This window comes from Panthera leo, chromosome B4 (genome assembly GCF_018350215.1).
Source record: "Panthera leo isolate Ple1 chromosome B4, P.leo_Ple1_pat1.1, whole genome shotgun sequence".
Taxonomy (NCBI): domain Eukaryota; kingdom Metazoa; phylum Chordata; class Mammalia; order Carnivora; family Felidae; genus Panthera; species Panthera leo.
The window spans coordinates 103,088,344-103,110,726 of NC_056685.1; the positions used below are offsets into that span (position 1 = coordinate 103,088,344).

At 35.2% G+C, this 22,383-nt stretch overlaps 1 protein-coding gene across 1 annotated transcript in view; it reads left to right on the forward strand.

Annotated features, from left to right (window-relative positions):
- The window catches only part of PTPRQ (protein tyrosine phosphatase receptor type Q), a 199,271-nt gene that overhangs the window by 28,374 nt on the left and 148,514 nt on the right, over positions 1-22,383 (forward strand). Inside the window, exons 10-17 of the mRNA XM_042944646.1 lie at positions 194-371; positions 1,668-1,829; positions 1,937-2,116; positions 2,964-3,071; positions 3,211-3,492; positions 14,409-14,591; positions 14,956-15,057; positions 18,794-18,914. Of these exons, the coding sequence (XP_042800580.1) occupies positions 194-371; positions 1,668-1,829; positions 1,937-2,116; positions 2,964-3,071; positions 3,211-3,492; positions 14,409-14,591; positions 14,956-15,057; positions 18,794-18,914 (1,316 nt within the window). The remainder of the gene's footprint in view (positions 1-193; positions 372-1,667; positions 1,830-1,936; positions 2,117-2,963; positions 3,072-3,210; positions 3,493-14,408; positions 14,592-14,955; positions 15,058-18,793; positions 18,915-22,383) is intronic.

The following is a 22,383-nucleotide window of genomic DNA, read 5'->3' on the forward strand; positions in this document are numbered from 1 at the left end:
TTAGAATGAAATCTGGTAATGTAATGGAGACAGTAGCCATGGAAATAATATTATCTTTTTGCAAAGCGTGATTCCAAAGTTACTAGTTTTCTTTAACTAAATACTTGAGTGAAGTATTTAAGTGTAGCTTAACAACAGCTATTAAGTGTAGCTGTTACAAATGGTCATTGTAAATGTCTGTCTTTAATTACAGTATATAAATGATCCCATGGCTCCAGAAACTGTGAACATAGTAGAGTCAATGGCAGAATTATTTGAGGGTTCAGCAGAGATATCTTCAGACCTGTACTCGCTTGCTTCAGCTATATATAACAGTCATCCACATAACTTTCCTGTGAGGAACAGAGCTGAAGACCAACATTCGACAGTTGGTAGGTACAATTTTTATGTTCGTTGAAGCATTTTCAACGCCCCAGTACTAGCTAGCACAGATATGAACCTTAGCTTAGAGTTCAACCAAATTATTAATGGTTCACGGACTAGAGTCAGATTTTTTTCTTCTTCAACTGTTGGATAACCTCATGCAGCAAATGGATATGCCACACAGGCAGGAGCTGGCCCCTCCTAACCCATTTGACCTTCCTCCTAGAGAAAGTAGCACCCTAGAGTCTTTGGCCAAGCTGCATAGACAATCAGTTATTACAGTTGCCAAAGCAGGTGTGATGGGGAGGGATTAACATATCTTCAAATCATTTACAGGCCTCACACTCTCTGCAGCTTTTGACTAATAGGTTTTCAAATGTCACTAAAGGTAAATAGGTCAGAAAGTTACAACCTAGTGCATGGGGTGATAAACAGGTGTAGGTGACCCCAGTGACGTGGTGATGTCATTAGTATATACACTTGCTTGTCAGGGTCAATGGATCTTACTGTTTCTAAAAGAAGAATGTCATAAATAGCAAATTAAAAATATTTGGTTACACAACACAGATCTGAATGACTCTCTGGTCACTCTAAAATGCTAAGTTAGAAGAACATTTTTCTCATTGCCTTTTTTTCTGTTTAGTTGTTGTTTCATTCCAAATTAGAGGTGTTATTTTGTTGATGGAATAGTCAACTATATCACATTACATTCAATATGTGTTTTTTCATTTACTGATCGATTTTTTTCCTGTGCAAAGATGAGCAACACTAAAAATTAAGAAGCCTACAATTTCTGATACAGACGTTTCCTTGAGTACCTTGTTTGGCCTAATTTTTATTTAACATTGTTGGAAGCATATATTCTTAATAAAAAAAATAGCATTACTTGAAATCCTTATTCAGACATATTTATATGTCAGTTACCCAAGCATGCTTGCTTTAAAGCTCCATGGGCTTTAATAAAGGTATGGAGATCTTTAATTCCAAATAAAAGTCTCATTTCTATAACATTCACTTGCTACATAGCATTGGCTTATAACATTTTAATTCGTTATATTACCTAGTCTTTCATTTAATAAAATTCCTAGCTCGTCCCTTTGAGAAGGTTTTGTTTTCTCATTAATCTCATATTCCAGGATGTATTTATTATTAATTATGCATGTTTATTATTTATACATATTTTTATTATTTCATTTAAAGGAGTACACGAAGAAATTAATGGCGAATGTGAAATCAAGTTTAAGATTTCACTCTGTGAGGAAACATAATTTTGATCATAATTTTTTTAAACTGATTTCAAATAGGAACTGCAAGAAATCTGTATATCACTGACGTTTCTGCTGAGCAGCTGTCTTATGTTATCAGAAGTCTTGTACCTTTCACTGAGCACATGATTAGTGTATCTGCTTTCACCATCATGGGAGAAGGACCACCAACGGTTCTTAATGTTAGGACACATGAGCAAGGTAAGAATGTATTTCCTTTGAAATAATTACCTACAAATATTGCTCTTACACATTATAATACTTTTTTTTTCTTTCATTCACATTAATTGTTCATTCTTCTTTACAAGTGCCAAGCTCCATTCAAATTATAAACTATAAAAATATTAGTTCTTCATCTATTTTGTTATATTGGGATCCTCCAGAATACCCCAATGGAAAAATAACTCATTATACAATTTATGCAATGGAACTGGATACAAACAGAGCATTCCAGATGACCACTACAGAAAACAGCTTTCTCATAACAGGTAGAACAATCTTTTTTAAAACATTCCTGTTCTGATGAAAATATGCATCTTTCTGCCTTGAACACTGCCGGACACGTGCTGCATCATTTCAGACTTCGTTGTGCTGTGCTGCCGTGGATATCTTGAAAAATACGTGCATGAGTAACTTGATTAGATGGTTTTCTTTATCTATATTTATCTGCAAAGAAATGACATCATCAGGTTACAAGTATCATAGGTATATGTTTAACACAGGAAACTTTAGGGGCACCTGGGTGGCTTGGTCGGTTGAGCGTCCGACTTCGGCTCAGGTCATGATCTCACGGTCCGTGAGTTCAAGCCCTGCGTCGGGCTCTGTGCTGACAGCTCAGAGCCTAGAGCCTGTTTCAGATTCTGTGTCTCCCTCTCTCTCTGCCCCTCCCCTGTTCATGCTCTGTCTCTCTCTGTCTCAAAAATAAATAAACGTTAAAAAAATTTTTTAAACACAGGGAACTTTATATCTGTTACATCGAAATGAAGTGTTACGAGCTTGAATGAATGAACTCACCTGAAGGAACTCACCTGACATAGTGTTTGTGCCAAGTCAACACAGTCCTTGCAATGTGCCAAGTCAACACAGTCCTTGCAATGTGCCAAAAATAATTGTTCAGCTTCAGATCATTGCCCTAATATTGAGGAAAGAACTAAAATACCACCAACGTGGAAATACCCTCAAGCCCAAGGAATTTGGGGAGAATGGGATTATAAGGAAAGTGACTTGGAGAGCCAGTCTCCCAAATAAATTATTTTCACTAGTCCTATGTCAGATGGCCCTTAAATAAGAATTTTATTTCACAATCTTTGAACAAATTACCTGTTGTCATTATAGGGTTAAAGAAGTACACAAAATATAAAATGAGAGTGGCTGCCTCAACCCATGTTGGAGAAAGTTCTTTGTCTGAAGAAAATGACATCTTTGTGAGAACTCCAGAAGATGGTAAGAATTTCAGGTGCAATTTTAATAAAAAGTAACTAGTGGTTTTGCATGCTTACTGACATCTACTGTCTGTCTTTAGTGTCTGAAGCAATAAGCATGAAAGAATACATGTATTTAAAATTTTGTTTTCATCCTCCAGAACCAGAATCATCACCTCAAGATGTTAAAGTTATTGATGTTACTGCAAGTGAAATAAATTTGAAGTGGTCACCTCCTGAGAAACCTAATGGGATTATTGTTGCTTATGAAGTGCTCTATAAAAATAGGGATACCTTGTTTATGAAGAACACCTCAACCACAAACATAATTCTAAAGGACTTAAAACCTTACACCCTCTATAACATCTCTGTCAGGTCGTATACCAGATTTGGTCATGGCAATCAGTTGTCTTCTTTCCTCTCTGTAAGGACTTCTGAGACTGGTAAGTTTTTTGTTTGTTGTTTAATAATACATAGTAATGAAAGAAACATGGCTGACAATTGTCATATTGTTTATATTTTAAATAATGTAAAATTTCCTATTCTTTTTGTATAACCCAGAAATTTATCTGTTTTGTTGTTGTTGTTGTTGTTGTTGTTGTTGTTGTTGTTGTTGTTGTTTTCTGGTGAGGTATGGGAAAAGGCTTACTGTGTAAAATTTTAAAGTCTAATTTACATATACAGGAACTCCAAAATAGTACCAGTGAGTTTTTCGAATGAAAGACCTTGAGAAACCAAAGATTCTTTCAATGAGCCTGTAAAATTGGAGTTGAATAACCACATGCTTTCAAATTAGGTTAAAGCAGAGACACACTCATAAGAATAGATTCCTCTGCGCCAATGAGGTATATATATAGAAAGAGATGCAGAGTGGGAGCCAGGAAGCTCATGCCTGGTTAAGCCTTGTGCAGGAGGTAGCATTTGACCTGGATCTTAAAGAGTAGGGTAGAATGGATGTTATCAAAGTCTCTGGGCTGAGGGGAGGGAGTATCCCTTCTAAAGGAAATCATGGAAGCAAGGAATTATGCACTTGTGTTTCAGTTTCAGTGATGTAAGTACAAATAGCATATTTGCTATTTTGCCTGATCTTAGTTTATTGTTTATTTTATGTTTAAAATCATATATTGGCTTAGTTTTTTGTTTATTTTATGTTTATAATTGTATAATTGGAGCATCACTCTTAAGCCAACTCTGTAATTTATGCTGAGAATTAATAACTAAATGCAAAGTTACTGTTTTGTTCCTACTTTTAAAAAATTAAATATTTATTGAATAGTTACTCATTGAACCGTGTAGAATTACTATTCCTATTGGTCATAAATGGCCAAATATCAGCAATTTCACATGGTTCATCCAGATGCTATATGTGCAGCCCCGTCTCTAACCTTGAGGATCTAGGTACCTAGTAAAGCAACTTATCTTTGACCACGAGCACCTTCTTGAGACTGGTCACTGAAATTAATAAAATGAGATGACACAAAAGAGCCCATAGAGAATGACAATAGTTGTAATTGCAGAAATGAAAGAGTAATGAAAGGAACATTTTATAGCTTTAAGAGTTATCCCTGAAGGTGAAATCTAATTGATGTTAAACTGTATATGGGCATGTTTCATTGCTTTTATTAAAGATATTGTACCTAAAGTAAGTATTTTTTTTAAGAAAAAAAATCTCCTCTTTACCTGATCTAGCTTTATAGTTTACACTGAGTCAAGGAAAGAAACAAGCATATTTTAGACACCTGCAAAGTGCACTGGGCTCTGCCTTTGGCTTTCATGAAATGTACCTTTTTAATTCTATAATAAAGCGTTAAGATATTATTATCTTCATTGCCTAATGAAAAACAGGTCTGAAGGGTTCATCCCTTCAGTAAATATTTGTAATATGCCAAGCCCTACTGGGAATATAGCACTGTAAAGGAAAATGAATTTCTGACCTCCTAAAGTTAAAATTAATTGGTGGATATTTAATTGCTTAAGGTCACCCAGCTGGTAAGTGATGAAGCTGGAATTGGAACCCAAATTCGTCAGACTGGAAAGCCTATTTCCTTTCACGGTACAATCTGTTTTAGAAGCCATTGATAAAGTTGCTAAATTATAGAATATATCTAGGGTCTCTCTGTTAACTGTTGGCAGTAGTATTTTGCTGCTTGGGCTCTGCATAAGACGAGGAAGGAAAGTAAGTTTCAAAGTTACTGTTATGATATTAAACAATCACTATATGCACGAATGCTTATCAGATACTTCACTACTTAAATGGTCACAGCATCAAGAACATCTTATCTTAATGATTATCTATACAATAATCTTTTGTTGTTGTTTGCTAATTATTACATGCATTCAATCTTTTACTTAGTATTGGAAAATTAATTTAACTTTCATTTTATTTTCTGTTGTCTGATCTTAATTCAAAAGCAGGGATAATAAACCTTAAGTGAATGTAAGAATTTAACTTGACATGTAGTTAAAAGTGAGAATATTAGTTTTAGAATGTATCTTAGAAAAATACATAGAACCCTAGATACATAGATGTGGAGACCTAGAAATACTTGAGTGAAATGACTCAAAAATCAGAGTAGATGAGAAGTAATGTTGGGACTTGGAGGTAAGCTTGCTGATCATTTCAAGCCTCCAGAGTGAAGGAGAAAAATAAAGAAGGAAATAACTTACACCGTGGCTCACTAGCTCACCCATTTGGGTGAGTAAAGGGTCATTTTGATACTAGACTCTTCAGAAGCAAAACAGGTCTAATAATAGGGCATAATGTTCAATGTCCACACTTCTAATTTCTAGCTCTCTGATCTGAGTTAGGATACTCTCGATGTCTTCGCATTCTTCATCTAGATGGAAATGGTGGACAATGAAGTCTACATTAGTGACTTTTTCTATAGTATGTTTGCTACACCAGTTTTAGCTCTTTTTGCAAAAGAGGAAGCTAAAATTTTGAGTAGTCTCAACGTGTCATTTGAAGCAAGATGTATTCAAGAACAACTGTCTATCTGTTACCAAGGCTTCCTATTCTTATTAAATAAATTCTTCCTCTACTGGTATTATAAAAAAACAAGAACTCTCTTTTCAATATTGTTTCATGAGAAATTGAGGGATGTAGTTAGCAATGTGTTAATGCTGCTGGGTAAAATAAATAAATAATTTGTTCACATATTTCTCTTGATTGGGGAATCAGAGTTTACTAATGCCTAGAAGTAAAATACCCTTGTGTTCAAGCAGAAAAGCTCAATACGTTTGATCTCATGAGTGTTTGTGTATGTGTGTGTGTGTTAAGTATGTGCAGTTGACAAACAAATGAAATCAATTCATGCTTTTTTACAGAGTTCAATAAACACATAAAGAACTTTAAGTTCTCATACAAATTACCTTTTGAGGTTCTCTGTGTATTCTCTTTCCTTTTTAAGATATAACTTTATACTAAGCCTTTAACAAAATGCCTTGAATATGTCTGATTTGGGGTAATGACCACTAATGGGTAGTAACTTATATGTTGATCAAAATTTTGTATAGGACTCTATAATGAATAGCATTTAAAAATTTTTCTACATAATATTAAAACTGTGTATGCCAAACAACAATTTTTAGGCACACTCAAGGTAACTTCCCACTTCTTCTTTTCAGATCATTGTGAACAAACTTGTTTCTTATTTTTATTTTTTAAATAGATTTAGCTTATTCCAACTGTTTGTAACAATTACTTTTTATTCATGAATTATCTATTTTACACAATACTTCTCCAATTGGACACACTGTGCTAGTTCGGAAAACTCTAAGTGCATCATTACTCTCCCAAATCAGTAAGTCATCAAGTCTGTCTTCTTTATTTCCCCTGAACCCAGCACTGGTTATCCCCTAAGGATAAATGAATAAAAATGCAAAGGATATCAGCCTGAGGTCAGGGATGCATATTTATATTCTGACTACTGGTGATAGGCGTGCAAATCCAGAGGGACAACTTAGCAAATTCCAATGAGAATTTTTCAAAATCAAAAGTTATACTGAGTTATTAAGTTCAAGCGTAGCATTACTAAATCCTTTTTTTCTTGCAATTAAAGAGCTATTCACTTCAATCTTACTTGTTTTGCTTAGCTTTGAATTTCTCTCTTGTTTTTAAATATGTTTTATGTCCAGTTGAACATATTTATTTATTCCCTGAACAGGTTTTTGTGGTTTCCATATCATATGCATTGTAGATGCAGCAGTGAGTAAGAGAAAATCCCTACTTTCTTGGAACTTAACATTCTAGAAGTTTTACAGTAAACAAATGCTATATATGATTTTGGTACCAGTGTATTCTAGGAAGAAAAGAAAATCAGGGAAAGAAGAGAGAATTAAGCAGGCTGATTAGTATTGATTAGTATTGATTAGTAAGCAGGCTATTTGAGGTAGAGGACTGAGAGAAGTCCTGTCTGAAGAAACTGTATTTGCCTGGAGACATTAACAATCTGTAGGAGTAAACTAGATGAGATTAAGGAAGAAAAATGCTTCAGAAGGAGAATAGCAATAGCCTGAAGTTCCTAAAGTAGAAAGATACTGTATGTGGTTGAGGAAGAGCAGAGCCTTTCTTTCCTTGGAGTAATCTGAGTTATGCGGAGAGAATTAGCAGATGAGGAGAGACAACCTGGCAAAGGTGGACTGTGCAGATTTTTGGGTGTCATTCTAAGAGGTTTGGAGTTTAATTGTAATGGGTAGCTATTGAAGAATTATGACAAGAACATGATATGATTTGCAGTTTTGGAAGATCATTCCTGACTATGTTGGATTTGGGAGTGAAGGAAAAAAATCACGCTTAATTACTAGGTGTTTGGTTGGAATATCTGGGTGAATGGTGGCGTTGCAGTATTACTTAGCACAATACCTGCGATTTGTTGTCTCATGGCTTCGAAGAATGAAGAGGTGGACACAAAATGAGCAGCCAGCAAAAGTTTAATAGAGTATAAGATTAGAAAGAAAGAATAGTATGGAAGCTGTCTTTACTGAGAGGGGACATTCGAAAGTGAATGTCCCTGACTATAGGCAAAGGTCCTTGTTTTATAAGGTTCTGGTCACCACCCTCCTGCCCCCACCCTTCCCCCTTGTACCTGCTCAGGCTCCACCCTTACTGGCTTGATAGTTCTGGGTGAGGGGGGTGGTCTATGGCTATACCATTCCTTTGGGTCATAGATTTTTATGGTCTACTATTTATTTTTAGTCAGGTCTTTTATCAGATTCCTGAGAGAAACCTGCGGGGTAGTAGGTGGTGTCTGTTACATTCTTAAGAGGAACCTTATGCCCTAGGGGGTTTGCTGTGGTAAGGCATTCCCAGCATTGTTCCATTGTATGTGCTTTTCCCCACCCAGGGGCCTCAGGTCCTAATCTTTCCCTTTCTGCCTATTTTATCCTATTCTTTCCCTATTATATTGGTACCATTTACTGAGACAGGGAAGCCTGGAGAAAAGGTCAGTTTGGAGGAAATTCAGTTTTGTTTTGACCATGTTTTAAATATCTGAGTACCTGTCATTAAGGCAATTGGATATGTAAGTTTGAAACTCACAGGAAGAATCCAGAGTTGAATATACAATTTGAATGAATTACCATATCTCTGGTATTCAAAGTCAAGGGATGAGATAAAGTCACATCAGAGGGAGTGTAGATAGAGATGGAAAGAAGACATACACCTATGTCCTATAGACTTGTCCTATACACCTATAGACTACACCTATACACCTATGTCCTATGCACCTATAGACTTTGGGAAGTCGAGAGGACTTAGTAAAGGACTAAGCAGAAGTGAGCAGTGGTGAGGTAAGAGGAAAAGCAGAGAAGATTGTGTAAGGCAAGTGAATAAATATTTTCAAGTAGAAGGAATTTATTTTTTAGGTCCAATTCTGGTCAGAGTGAAGAGGAGGGCACACAATTAATTAGTGGTATGGCAATATGGAGATCACTGATGACTTCATGATAGTGGGTTTCATGGAAAAAATGGGGGAAAATGCCTAACTAAAGTGAGATTAAGACAGAATGATACATTAAAAACATTAAAAGTGGAGAAAATGAGTAAAGGCAGATTTTGAGGAATTTTGATACGACATACAGGCCAAAATGGAGCAATAGTTGAAAGGACAAAGAGAATCAATAGTCTTTTTTTTTCTTTTGCTGTGATATAATGTGTGTGTTTTCACATATTTACAATATAGGAATAATTCAACACAGAGAGAAAAATCATTAACATGACAGAGGGGGAATAACTTCAGTTCTAAAGTCTCAGACTAGATAGAATAGAATCTACCACAGAAGTGGAGGGCCAGGCAAATATCCACTGACTGATGAATGGATAAAGAAGTGGTATATATACAATGGACTATTACTCAGCCATCAAAAAGAGTGAAATCTTGCCATTTGCAATGACATGGATGGAGCTAGAGAGTATTAGGCTAAATGAAATAAGTCAGAGAAAGATAAATGCCATATGATTTTAGTCATATGTGGAATTAAAGAAACAAAACAAATGAACATGGGACAGGGCAAACCAGGAAACAGACTTAATTATAGAGAACAAACTGCTCTCTATTAATTAAGAACAAACTTAATTATAGAGAACAAAGGTTACTGCAGGGGAGATGGGAGGGGGATGGTGTAAATGGGTGTTGGGTATTAAGGAAGACACTGGGTGTTGTATGTAAGTGATGAATCGCTAAATTCTACTCCTGAAACTAATATTACACTGTATGTTAACAAACTGGAATTTAAATAAAGAAGAAATGCAGGGCTAGGACTTTGAAGGGAGTTAAGTAGAGAAGGCAGTTAAAGGGAAATTGGTGGTAAGAAGATAATGTAGTTTTTTTCTGAGTGTTATTATTTTCTCAATGAAGTGAGAAGCAAGTTTATTAGCTTTGAATAAGACGGGGAGTGATATTGGATGATGGTGGACAGAAAAGATGGTGAAAAACATACGTAACAGAAGGGGAGACTGAACTGACTAAAGTAAAATAGAGGCTGCTGGGCAGTGGAAAAGATTCATTTGAAATTTGAGGTTTAAATTTAAATAAGGCTTGTTAGCTGGAGTTTTGTTCAGACATTTTCAGCTGTTCGCTGCAGATCTGGAACTAGCAATGAAATTGGTTTAACCTGAATTGGAATTTTGCTGGAAAGCAAGATGGAAAAAGGAGTTGATGGAGATTGCTAGGGACTGGTTTTATTGGCAGGCAATGGATTCTGGCCCAAGTAAGTAGGGAGATGAGGACATAAGGGAGATGATGAACCATGAAGATTGGATGAGGGTTAAAGAATTTTTGGAGTGTCAATACAAAGAATTTTTGGAGTGCCAATACAATAAACTGTTGCCAAAGAAAGGAATACCGGTAATAACAAGATCTCAGGTATTGCCATAAAAGCTAGTGGTTAAAGTGAGGTGGAGGAAAAACTGGAATTATGGAGATCAAGGAATACAGAGTCCAGAGAATTGGAAAGATCATTTACATTGATGTTGACATCTTTTAAGACTGGTAGAAAGTCAGTCCAGTCATCTAGGTGATAAATTTTTCTTCTTGTTTTTTTTTTTTTTTAAGATTTCATTTTAATTCTACTTAGTTAACATTAAGTGTTATATTAGTTTCACATGTACAATATGGTGATTCAACAATTCCATATATCACCCAGTGCTTATCATGACAGGTGCACTCCTTAATCCCCATCACCTATTTAACCCCTCCTCCTCCCCTCCTCCCCTCTTAGGTGATTAAAATTTTAAGATGTTTGAAGAAGTGGCATGGTATCACTAGATGACTGTCTTAAGGAGGGGTAGCACAAGAGTTCTTCAGGAAGAAGGAAGGAGAAATGATCTGGATATGGCAAAGATGGGCAATAAATACAGCTACTCAACTCCCAGGTTCTATCGTTATAGGGGTTGTAGGAGAAAAACAATGATTACCTGTTACCCAAGAGTGGTAAAATATAATGTTCTCAGAAGGTCCAATATTTCTCTTAGAGCCAGAAGGTTGAGAAAGCATTCAGAGTAGTTTTTGAGAATTTTTCTCAATGTAATGGGTTGGCTTGAGAAGGTAAATAGAAATTTTGAATGTATGCAAAAACATTATATTGTGCAGAATTATATTGCTACATTAAACTATGTATTAAATTACAATTCTTCCCAAAGTTTTAGAAATATCAATATTCTTCCATCAGTTTTTCCTATTAAGTGTGCCTTAGATGAAATACACTTCATAACAGGTAACAAGTGGGGACAAGTGGTTTTGCATCCACATTTTCAAGGCTTTTGAATTTTGTTTTTCTGCTTCGTTAAATTTACTAGTAGCAACTTAAATATCTATTATATATTGAGTGCCAATATATAGGTTCAATTCTTTCTTTTGAAATGAATACTCTTTTTTAAAGTTTATTTATTTTGAGAGAGAGAGAGAGAGAGAGAGAGAGAATGAGCTGGGGAGGGGCGGAGGGGGGGAACAGAGGATCCAAAGTGGGTTTTGTGCTGGCAGCAGATAGCCCAGTGCAGGACTCAAACCCACGACCATGAGATCATGGCCTGAGCCAAAGTATGACAGTTAACCAACCAAGCCACCCAAGCGCCCCTGAAAGGAAACATTCTTATAATAGGACTTTATAATGGCAATAATGTTTATGTCGTTAGTTTATGTTGTTTAACCCCTCAAATTAGTCATTACTGTTATTGTTCCCATGCAGGCAATTTTTAAACCATTATCTTTGCAACTGTGGTTTTTCATCTCCAGTAAATATTTTTCTGCCTAAAATGCATTGTTTATAACTTCATTCATTGAGGATTTTCTGGTTTTGTTCATCGGAATATGTTTTTATCTGCTCTTGTTAATTTTTCTGGGGATAGAATTCTCATTTTTCAGTTGAGGTCAATTGTCAGTCTAATTGTCATTCCTATGTAGATGATCTGTTTTGTTTTGTTTTGTTTTGTTTTGTTTCTGGTGCTGTTAAGATCTTCTCTACTTTGTTATTTGTACTTTTACAATGATGTGTCTAAATATGATTGTTTAAAAATATTTTCCTGCTTGGAGCTTATTGAGATTCCTTGTCCTGAACTTTGATATCTTTCAACATTTTTCAGAATTTCAGCCATTATCCTTTGAAATATTTCTTCTTCCTCCTTTCTGTTATCTATCTTAAGCTCCTTCAGTATATGCTTCATGTCTCTTATCTGCTCTTTACATTTTCTGTATTTTTTTCCTCTGAGCTCCATTGTTGATAATTTTTCAATACTGTCATTCTTTTCACTAAATTTCTCTCCATCTCTATCTAATATGCTCTTTTATACATTAAAATAATTTTAATTTCAGTTATTTTGTTTTTCTATTGTAGAAGGCCTGTCTGGTTCTCTTTCAAATCTGCTTGGCTATATGCATCATTTATTATTATCTAAAGAATAATTCTTTGCTCATATTTTCAAATCTGTTTGATCTCTTGAAATACATTAGGCATTCATATATTTATTCTTTGGTAATTTCAATATCTGAAGTCTTTTGAAGTCTCTGTGTGTGTGTGTGTGTGTGTGTGTGTGTGTGTGTGAGAGAGAGAGAGAGAGAGAGAGAGAGAGAGAGAGTGTGAGAGAGAGAGTGAGAGAGACAGAGAGAGACAGGGTTTTTTGTTTTTGTTTTTGTTTTTCTGTTTTCTTTGCTGTCTTTATTGGTGCCTGATTTGCTATCAGTCAGCACATTTTCCTTGAAATTTATCTGTGGTAAATTTATGTGGCCTGAGTTGAAGTTGAGTTCCTTCGGAGAGGATTTATGTTTGCTTCTGCTAGTGGCTTTTGAATAATAGCAACTCAGGATTACAGATTCATTTTCATTTAAATTCTGAAGTGAACGTTTTTTCAGGCTATCTAGGTAGCATGGATTTGAGCCACATAGACTCATAGGAATAGGCATGCACTTCCAAAACTGCATAATTTTTTTTTTCTTTTTTGCATCTTTATCCAGAGAGCAGCGAGAAAAAAAATTCTCCTCTGTCCTCTTTTGCATGGTGGGTTTACTTCTCACTCCCCTTTCCCTGGTGAACATACCATATTGCACAAGAACAGCAGCTACCACTCACACTGAATTCTGTGGTACTCTGCAGAAGAATTCAGGGTACCCCCTGGAATTGTCCACTAACATGGTTGAAGTTGCATTCTTTTGGCTTTCCAGCTTATTATGCAGGGATATCCCTTACTCTTCTGTTGGCCCAAGTCTTTCGGTTCCTTATCTGGCACTCCGCATAGCTGTTTTGCAAAAACTCAACCTCACCAGGATTGACCAGTACCCTTCAAGACAAAGCTGGCATTAGTACCAGCTTCCATTTCACAATACCTGTTTTTACTGTGTTTTTGTGTATGTGTAATTTAATTTTTTTTTTTTTTTTTGCTTTTGCTTTTTGGCCACCACAGATTTCCAGTTTTGTTGTCAACTCTTCAATTCCTTTAAAGAAAAGTTTGTTTTAATTTTATGAAGGGTTTTAATTGTTTTAATTAATATAGTCATTCAGTGTAGGGTATCTATTTCAATATTTACCAGAATCAGAATCCCACATGTAGTATTAGTGTTTGAACATATGTGGAGAAACTTTTTGTGACCATTGAATTCAATACAATAAGAACATTAGTAGATACATCAAACTAGTATTTTATTTAACGATATCCTATATCCTTAGGAGACTGTTTTCCTGACAGATCATAATGTGCAACATTATACTTAGGAAGGATTCCTTGCCTTGTCATACGTTATACACAAAACTAATTATTAATGTTTTATATATTATTATTATTAATGAAAGGCAGAATTGACTTTTAGGTGTTTTTCAATTTTTTTTCCATCTGTATGATCCTCAGCAATAGCTTAATACCATCTCAAATATTTTAATAAAAATATCATCTATAAGCATTATTTTGTAGAATCATAGTATGAATTTCTTTTGAGATAAAATTTTTTCTATACAGTTTTAAGTGTATAAGTTATGCGTATCTTATTCCATTTAGGATGTTTATTACAATTACACTCTAGTGAATGTTCTTATGAACATATTCTAGTGTACTTGGATCAAAACTTCAGCAAAATGGGGTGCCTGGGTGGCTCAGTCTGTTGAGTGTCTGACTTCAGCTCAGGTCATGATCTCACGGTCTGGGGTTCGAGCCCCATGTTGGGCTCTGTGCTGACATCTCAGAGCCTGGAGCCTGCTTCAGATTCTGTGTCTCCCTCTCTCTCTGCCCCTCCCCCACTCATGCTCTGTCTCTCTCTGTCAAAAAATAAATAAGCATTAAAAAAAATTTCTAAAAACTTCAGCAAAATAGATTTTTTTAAGAATATATTTTTAGGATGGAATTATTTTATGCATTTATATTTTTGTTTTTTCCCAGTGCCCGATAGTGCACCAGAAAATGTTACCTACAAAAATATATCTTCTGGAGAGATTGAGCTATCGTTCCTTCCCCCAAGTAGTCCTAATGGAATCATACAAAAATATACAATTTACATCAGGAAAAGTAGTGGAAATGAAGAAAGAGCTATAAATACAACCTCTTTGACCCAAAGCATTAAAGGTAAAAATAATATTTAATGTTGTACATTTATATTTGTACTGACAATGTGGTTATAAAATATTAGCTTGCTTTTATATTATAAGTGGTAAGTAGGATTCATTTTGTACAGAGTATGACAATACTGGCTTTTTGGTTAAATAAACTAGGAGTTTATTACAGTCACATGAAAGAATACTCAAAGTCAATCCTTTGTGACCTTATCCTATACCATTTTGTCTTTGTAATAGGACTTACTATTTGAAAGAAGTACATTTTCATTTAATTTTTACTTTTGGAAGATTAAGAGTCATTTCATAGTTTCCTTCTTGCCTATTATTAAAGGATATTTTATAAGTCTTAACTTAGCTATGTTATTTCTTTTTAGGACTGAAGAAATATACCCAATACAAGATTGAGGTGTCTGCTAGTACACTCAGGGGTGAAGGAGTTCGGAGCGCACCCATAAGTATACTGACTGAAGAGGATGGTAAATACAGTAGCGGATCCTGATATGTTTTGAATCCATCACATTTCAAAAAAAAAACATGTACATAAAATGAAGATATAATGTGAAAATTCTCTTAGATTTGGGTATCAGTTATGTGCATGTCAGCATTATACAGAAATTTCACTGTCACAGAGTAAAAGAAGCTAGCAAAGTCAGCTTTATGTTCAATAAAATCAGGTATAAAATGTTCTTCTTTGATGCTCAAGTCATCTGTGCAGTGTAAAAAATCAGTAATATTTTTTCATGGCAGTTTTTAAGGCTAAAATTTCAGTTTGAATGGTTTGAATATAAACTAATGTATGTTATGGCTGTGTTTTTCAACTTTAATGTTCATAAGAATAGACATTTACATCAGTTTTGTAGTAGATTCTGTTATGTCAACCTGCAACCTCCCCCCCTCCCTTTTTTTTTTTTTTTTTTTTTACTGTATTAGGACTAGCTTGATAATGAGTTCAGGCCAGTTTTTAGGTTTCTGTATGTAATTTTCCAAGATGCCATTCCTGAATGTTAATAGCCTTATTAAATATTGAATATTTAAACATATCTTTTCCTAAACCTGAATAAAATCAACTTTACTACTGAGACCACTTTACACTGGTACCTCACCAAGTTCTAGGCATATATCACGCTAAGAAAATTACTTTTGAGGAATATATTTGGGATTTGGATTTGCATTTTATGTTTTATACATTGTATATATTTGACACTGTTATTTTTATTTTTATTTCTACAAAAGGAAGTCCTATTGCCATGAGAGTTGGGCCTGGGTGTATCATAAGTGTTTTCAGGATATCTTTATTCCCCCCTCTCTTTCAAGTTTTTCCATCTTGAAGTTCAGTTGCATTCTGTGCATGTTTCTAGTCATACACCAGGACAATATGTGTGTTATATATGTCTAGCAGAAGGAAGACTTTTCTTGCATTGTTCTTATTTTACTCAAAGTAATGGTCTTTGGAGCCTTCTTCTCCCAATTGAGGTCCTTCCCTATTTTTCTCTCTATGAAATTATTTCATCAGTGTCCAAGTGGGCTGCTCTGATTTGTCCCAGGTTCTAAGTCCTCTCATGGGTTGGTCTTCCCTAGTCATTACCTCTACTTATTATGCTTATTTCTCCATCAAAGTTCACCTGTCCAACTTTTAATTTTTGTCATAATTCAGTTCTTTGTGCTGAAATAAAGTGAAAATTAACTAATAAAACATCCTTTCCAATGGGACAATTGTTAAAGGCTAGAACAGAGTGGGAGTTAGCTCTTTATTTCCATCTTAGACAATGCCTAAGAAAGAGGTACTAGATAATTTATGCAATGCCCTTCTGGACATAGTACCCACTTCCCCACCCCCTAATTTAATGAAATAGTCCTGATGGTAAGAATTCGAGATCTTATATGAAGGAATCTAAACCAGTAGTGAACATATATTCCAAGAAGACAGAGCTTTTTACCACTTAAATCAATTTTTTCAAACTCTACAGTGCATCTGAATTACCTGGACTGTTAAAGTTACCATGGCAAATCACCATAGTGAACTTAGCATCTAAGTGTCTGGTCAAGTCACTGATACAATTACTAATGAATGGGGTGAAGAATAGGACCCCTTTATTGAAAAATTATGACAAATCAAGAATGGATAAAAGACTGAGATGCTTTGTATTTTGGGTATTAGGTGCTCGTTGTCCTCATGAAACTTGCAGCTCAGTGGCAGAGTTCTAAATTCAATAAGTGTATAGACAAATAGTTTTTATAACTTTAATATCTCCCCCAAATTACTCCTCAGGACAATAAGAGGCATGTTAGTTACTGAGGTAGAAGAAGTGTAGATGAGGAAGTTAAGTCTAAGATGTGACCTGAGGGAAGATGAGAGTTAGGAAAGACCATACCAGGAGGAGAAAGAGTCTTATGCATACCCGTCTCACCTATTCTCATATGCTTTGTTATGATGAATTGGACAGATTGCAAAAGATATCATTGCATTTATATATTCTAATTTTCCTCTTTCTTTAAAATAATTTTTTTTAATTTACTTTATGACTAAAAGTTTGTACCTCTTAATCCCCTGCACCAATTTCATTATTTTTTAGATTGTGTTTCAGAATACAAATGCCAAAATGATTAAAACTTAGCTTGCTATAGTAGATATATATAGTATTTTGTTTAGATAGACATGTTAATTATATTTAGTTAGCAATAAAATGTTTCACGTAAAAAGGAAAATACCCAAGGATATACTGAAATTAAAAATAAAACACTTAGAATGATCTGATATTTGACATAATAGTCTTAAAGCATATTATAGAGTAGAAATACTTAGTTACAACAGATTATATTCTATCAGTGCTATTTTTGATTGAAATCCTTTTTTCCAACAATAAACGAAGGTTAAGTTTTACAAAGATGTTAGGGAAAATATCATAGGCTTTTGTTTTGACAAATGAAAGAGTTCTCAGAAGTAATTCATACCTTGGGAACTAGACATCTCCAAGTGATATACGGATTCTTGTGATAATCAATATTTGATAGCATTTTTATTGTAGTGCTAGTGAGAATAACAAATAAAAATATGAATACAGCTGTCACCATTATTCCTTAGAATTCATCTCATAAACCTTTTCTCTGCGCAGTAATTTTTTGTGTTGGAAAATCGTTGTTACTAAAATAGCAAAAGCATACATACACATTACACATGCATATGTACACATACAACTCTGGTTGAGATTATTCAGAAAATAAAAAAAGAATTTAAAATAATTCAGGTGGCATTTTCTTTAAATTGTTGGAAAAAGTGATCTGTACATGTGCTAATCTATAAATTAACATTGTTCAAAGATCTGAACAAATTCTTAAAACTTCTATCAGCTACCTATGAGTTTACTTTCCATATAACTATAACAATGATAAAAATTTTAGTAATGTATACCCTTCTATTGCAAAATTGTATATTAATGCTCTAAGACATTACTGTAGTGTTACACAGGAGCTGAGAAATGCCATTCTATATGTCTTATCTAATGTAAATATAAACTTAGCTAACTAGGTTGTAGTAATTTTTGTAGAGCTTATTTAGTGCAAAATGGCTCAGGTATTTAGATCCTTCCACTCTTCTGGTGGAATTAGAAGTAGACCCTAACCTGTCCATATTATTTATGTGCTGTTTTGCTTTTCTTTGTCACCATTCAATTTTGGAGACTCAGTGAACAGATTTTGATACTATTTTACAGTTTAGTGACAAACTGAAATTGAGGAATGTAGTTTTTATTTGTGAGGTCAGTCATTTTAACTGCTCTCCCAGTGTTATGCTTATCACTTTACCACTTCTTGAATGTGTGATTTTTTTTCCACTTCTTTTTATTGTTTGAGGAACACTTTTACTACATATTATATTTATTCACCCCAGTAGTTTTATTTTTACTAGAGGATGATAATTTACCAAGATGTACTTGAACAGTAGGTGAATCACTGTGACATACCCCTTGTTCTTTTTTCTCATGAAATATTTTTTTCCATTGAATCACAGAAACAGATGTTCTAACACCACCATGCAAAATCTCTTTTTATCATCTCATTCTGAAAGTAAACAATTAGTCTCCCATGCTCGTGGGGAAAGGCACTGCACCTGATTCATTGACCAGAATGTTTATAGTGAAAATTTTGTGCATTGCTATTTTAGCCTTCTCTTATATATGTTTAATAAAATGTATTATCCTTACCCTAACTTTTCAGCTCCTGATTCTCCCCCTCAAGGCTTCTCTGTAAAACAGTTGTCTGGTGTCACGGTGAAGTTGTCATGGCAACCACCCCTGGAGCCAAATGGAATTATCCTCTATTACACAGTTTATGTCTGGTAAGAATTTTTTTCTTTTTTGGAAATAGTTCTGAGAACAAGTATTAATCTGTAACATAATAGGAATGTAGTTTTTTTATTTCAGAATGTGATGCTACATTAGGAACCTGATTATTAATAGGCTGGTTAATATGCTTTTTTTAAGAAACAAGTTTTTCCCATATTATGTAGAAGTCCAAGCATAGTCAAATAATATAATTTTTGTACACAAAAAGTATATATTATGCATAATTATATCACACTTCTCTTAAAAGCCACTGACTTATCAACTTATGTGAATACATGCATATAATTTTAAACTCAGAGTTTTACACAAAAACTCTCTATGTCACCGTCTTTTCAGATTTCTTTGAGCAGATTAATTTCAACTAAAGTTTAACTAAAAGATATTTATTCATAAATCTGTCATTTAAGGTCCATTTTCCCATGAAATTTAAGTAGTGTATCTATTTTTTTTTTTCTGACCACCTTTACACTGATTGCCAATTTATTTGTCAGTTGTGAAAAAGATGAAATCCCATAGCACATCTCATGTCAATTAAAAACATGGCTGTACTACTTCATGAAAACTCAGTAGTTAGAAGCCCTCACTTTGATCTCTTGTAAGTCCTCTTAGAAAGATTTGCCAGTTATATATTTCCTAGTGGATTTTAAATATTTCAACTCAGAAAATACAATTTACACAATACTTTATAGGACATGGGCATGTCTTACTTAACATTTATGTTCCTGACTCGAAAGTCCAGCACTGAGAGGTTCTGATATTTGAGGAAGGCTACTCTTCTCTTTCTTAAATTAAGATTTTTCTTTCCCTAATCGCTCTTTACACCCTTTGCATATTGCTCATTGGGGCTATACTTCCTGGGTTTTTTTTTTTTTTTTTTTTTTTTCTCCATTACCTGATTCCTAGTCCTTTTGCCTAGTGGTGGCAAAATTGAGAGTGACTTGAGAAATGTCAGTGAGAAAGAAGCAATGAAAAGAAGGTAAGCATTTTCCTCTGTGGCCCAGGTCATTTGTTTATCCATTTTTCATTACTTCATTCAACAAAATTGACAAAGTGCCTGTATACCAGTGAACAAGACACACATAAGACTCCTGCTTTCAAGGAGCTTACATTCTGAAGGGATAGCTGGGCTATATCCCATAAAGAAACAGATGAGGGAAAGTTGGGGGGAAAGAGGGCTACTTTTGATGGGATGCTTGGGGAAATCCTTTCTGAAAGAGTGATATGGAGTTACAATCCTGATGACAAGAAAGAGCCTTTTGTCATGTAAAGATCTGTAAGCTAGAATTTTCCAAGAAGAAAGAACATCAGCTGCATAGACTCTGTGAAGGAACATAATTTGTCATTTTGAAGACCAGAGAGGTCAGTGTTGCTGAAGGGTAGATACACTAATACTGAGGAGTAAGGCAAACAAAGATCACAAGCCACAATAAGGATCTGATTTTTCATTTTAACTGTAATTAGAGTTACTGAAGAAATTTAAGCACTTTGGATACTTAAAGGAGAAAGAATTTTAGACGGAGGCGGTTAGCAAGGATACTGTAGGAGACTGTTCTGGTAGTCTGGGCAATAGATGATACTGCCCATGGAGGAGAGAAGTGGGTAGTTTTCTTCTACATTTAGAAGGGAGGGTTGACAGACAGAACTTGGTGATACATTGGCTGTGGGGATAAAAAAGAGAGAGAGAGATGAATCAATGATGACTTTTAGATTTTTGAATCAAGGATGGTGACTGAGATTTTTGACACCATTTTACCGAGTTAGATAAAAATGAAAGTGAAACAAACTAATAAAAGTGAGAATCAAGATGTTACTGGCTGGGGTTTCTGACCCACATTGTAGGGACAATCTCGTTCTTCTCTACAGTGATTGTGCTGTGTAAGTTCAGCTCCCCAGTGGTGCTATTTCTCTGCTCTTTCGAGGGTATCCCCTTTCTGTCTCACTTCCTAAGATGGATTCTAGGTGCGAAAGGGAAGCCTACTGAAAGTGGGGTCAGGGAATCTCAAGTCTGTTATATTATATGACTCATCTCACCTGGCTGTGTAGGAATCATGCTGCTGCCCACCTGCAGTCATAGCTTCTAGTTTCAAGGTTCTTATTTTCTGTTTTATCCTTGACCCAAACTCAGGATTCTTCTAGTGTCCTAGCTCTTTTAGCATGTCTGTCTCAACCTATAGGGAGCTAGATGCTCTTACCAATCTTCAGGGGGCAGGATTGCAAAAGTGACCACTACACCCTTCCCTAGCATTGGATGATCTGCTAGAGGAGCTCTTAGATCTTGCTGATGGTGGCATACTGAAGACAAAGAGTTCCTAAGAGGCTTGTCATGTTTCTCTTCATCCTGAGAAGGAGCAAGCCCTGCTTACTGTCATTCAAAGAGAGTTATTCATAGAGACATTAAGCCGGAGAACCTGCTCCTACAATCAGCTGGATTGTTTAAGACTGCAGAATTAGGGTGGTCAGTACATGCCACATTCTCCAAGGGAAACACACTGTGTAGTATCCTTGACTACCTGCTTCTGAAATGTTGGAAGGAAGAATGCGCAATGATAAGGTGGATCTCCGGAGCCTTGGAGTTCTTTGCTATGAATTTTTAGTTGGGATGCCTCCTTTTGAGGCAAGCACATACCAAGAGATCTACAATAGAATATTGCAGGTTGAATTCAAATCCCCTGACTTTGTACTAGAGGGAGCCAGGGACCTCATTTTAAGACAGTTGAAGTATATTCCTAGCCATAGGCTGACTCTAAAAATACTGCACACTCCCTGGTTCACAGCAAATTCACCAAAACCAGCAAATAGCCAAAAAAGCAAAGAATCAACTAGCAAGCAGTCTTAGGATTCTTGTAGGGAAAGAAATCCTTGAACCAGGGCTGCTGTATAATCTGTCAGGAACAGGTTACTGACATGTATTTTACTGTTGATTGCTTGCCTACAATCTAAAATGCTACTGAAATACATACATATATATATATATATATATATATATATATATATATATATATATGTATATGTGTGTGTGTGTGTATACATATATATATACACACACATATACACACACAGATACACACACACACATACACATACATACATACACACTGGGAAGGCAGTACCTTAGCCTCTCCATTCACAAAGTTCTACTTCAAAAAATAAGACACTCTGAAATCAAAGTAGCCATGAGAATCATGATAACCTCACTGGTTTCATAATCCAGAGGCAAGGTTCAACTGCAACTGCCCACAGCCTATTTTGAGGAAGGTGTCCTTGTGAAAAATGAACTTGGAGTCCAATTGTGGGAAAGTGGCCACTTTGCCCTGCCTTGGTCAGTTAAAGGGCCGTTGGGTGGCCTTCCAAGTGCCTGAGTGTGTATGTAACTTATTGGGCGGCCAAGCCTGATAAAGCTGTTGGAATGAATATGTGAATATTTTTAAGTGCTAGAATAAAGATTTTTTTGAAGATGTGTAA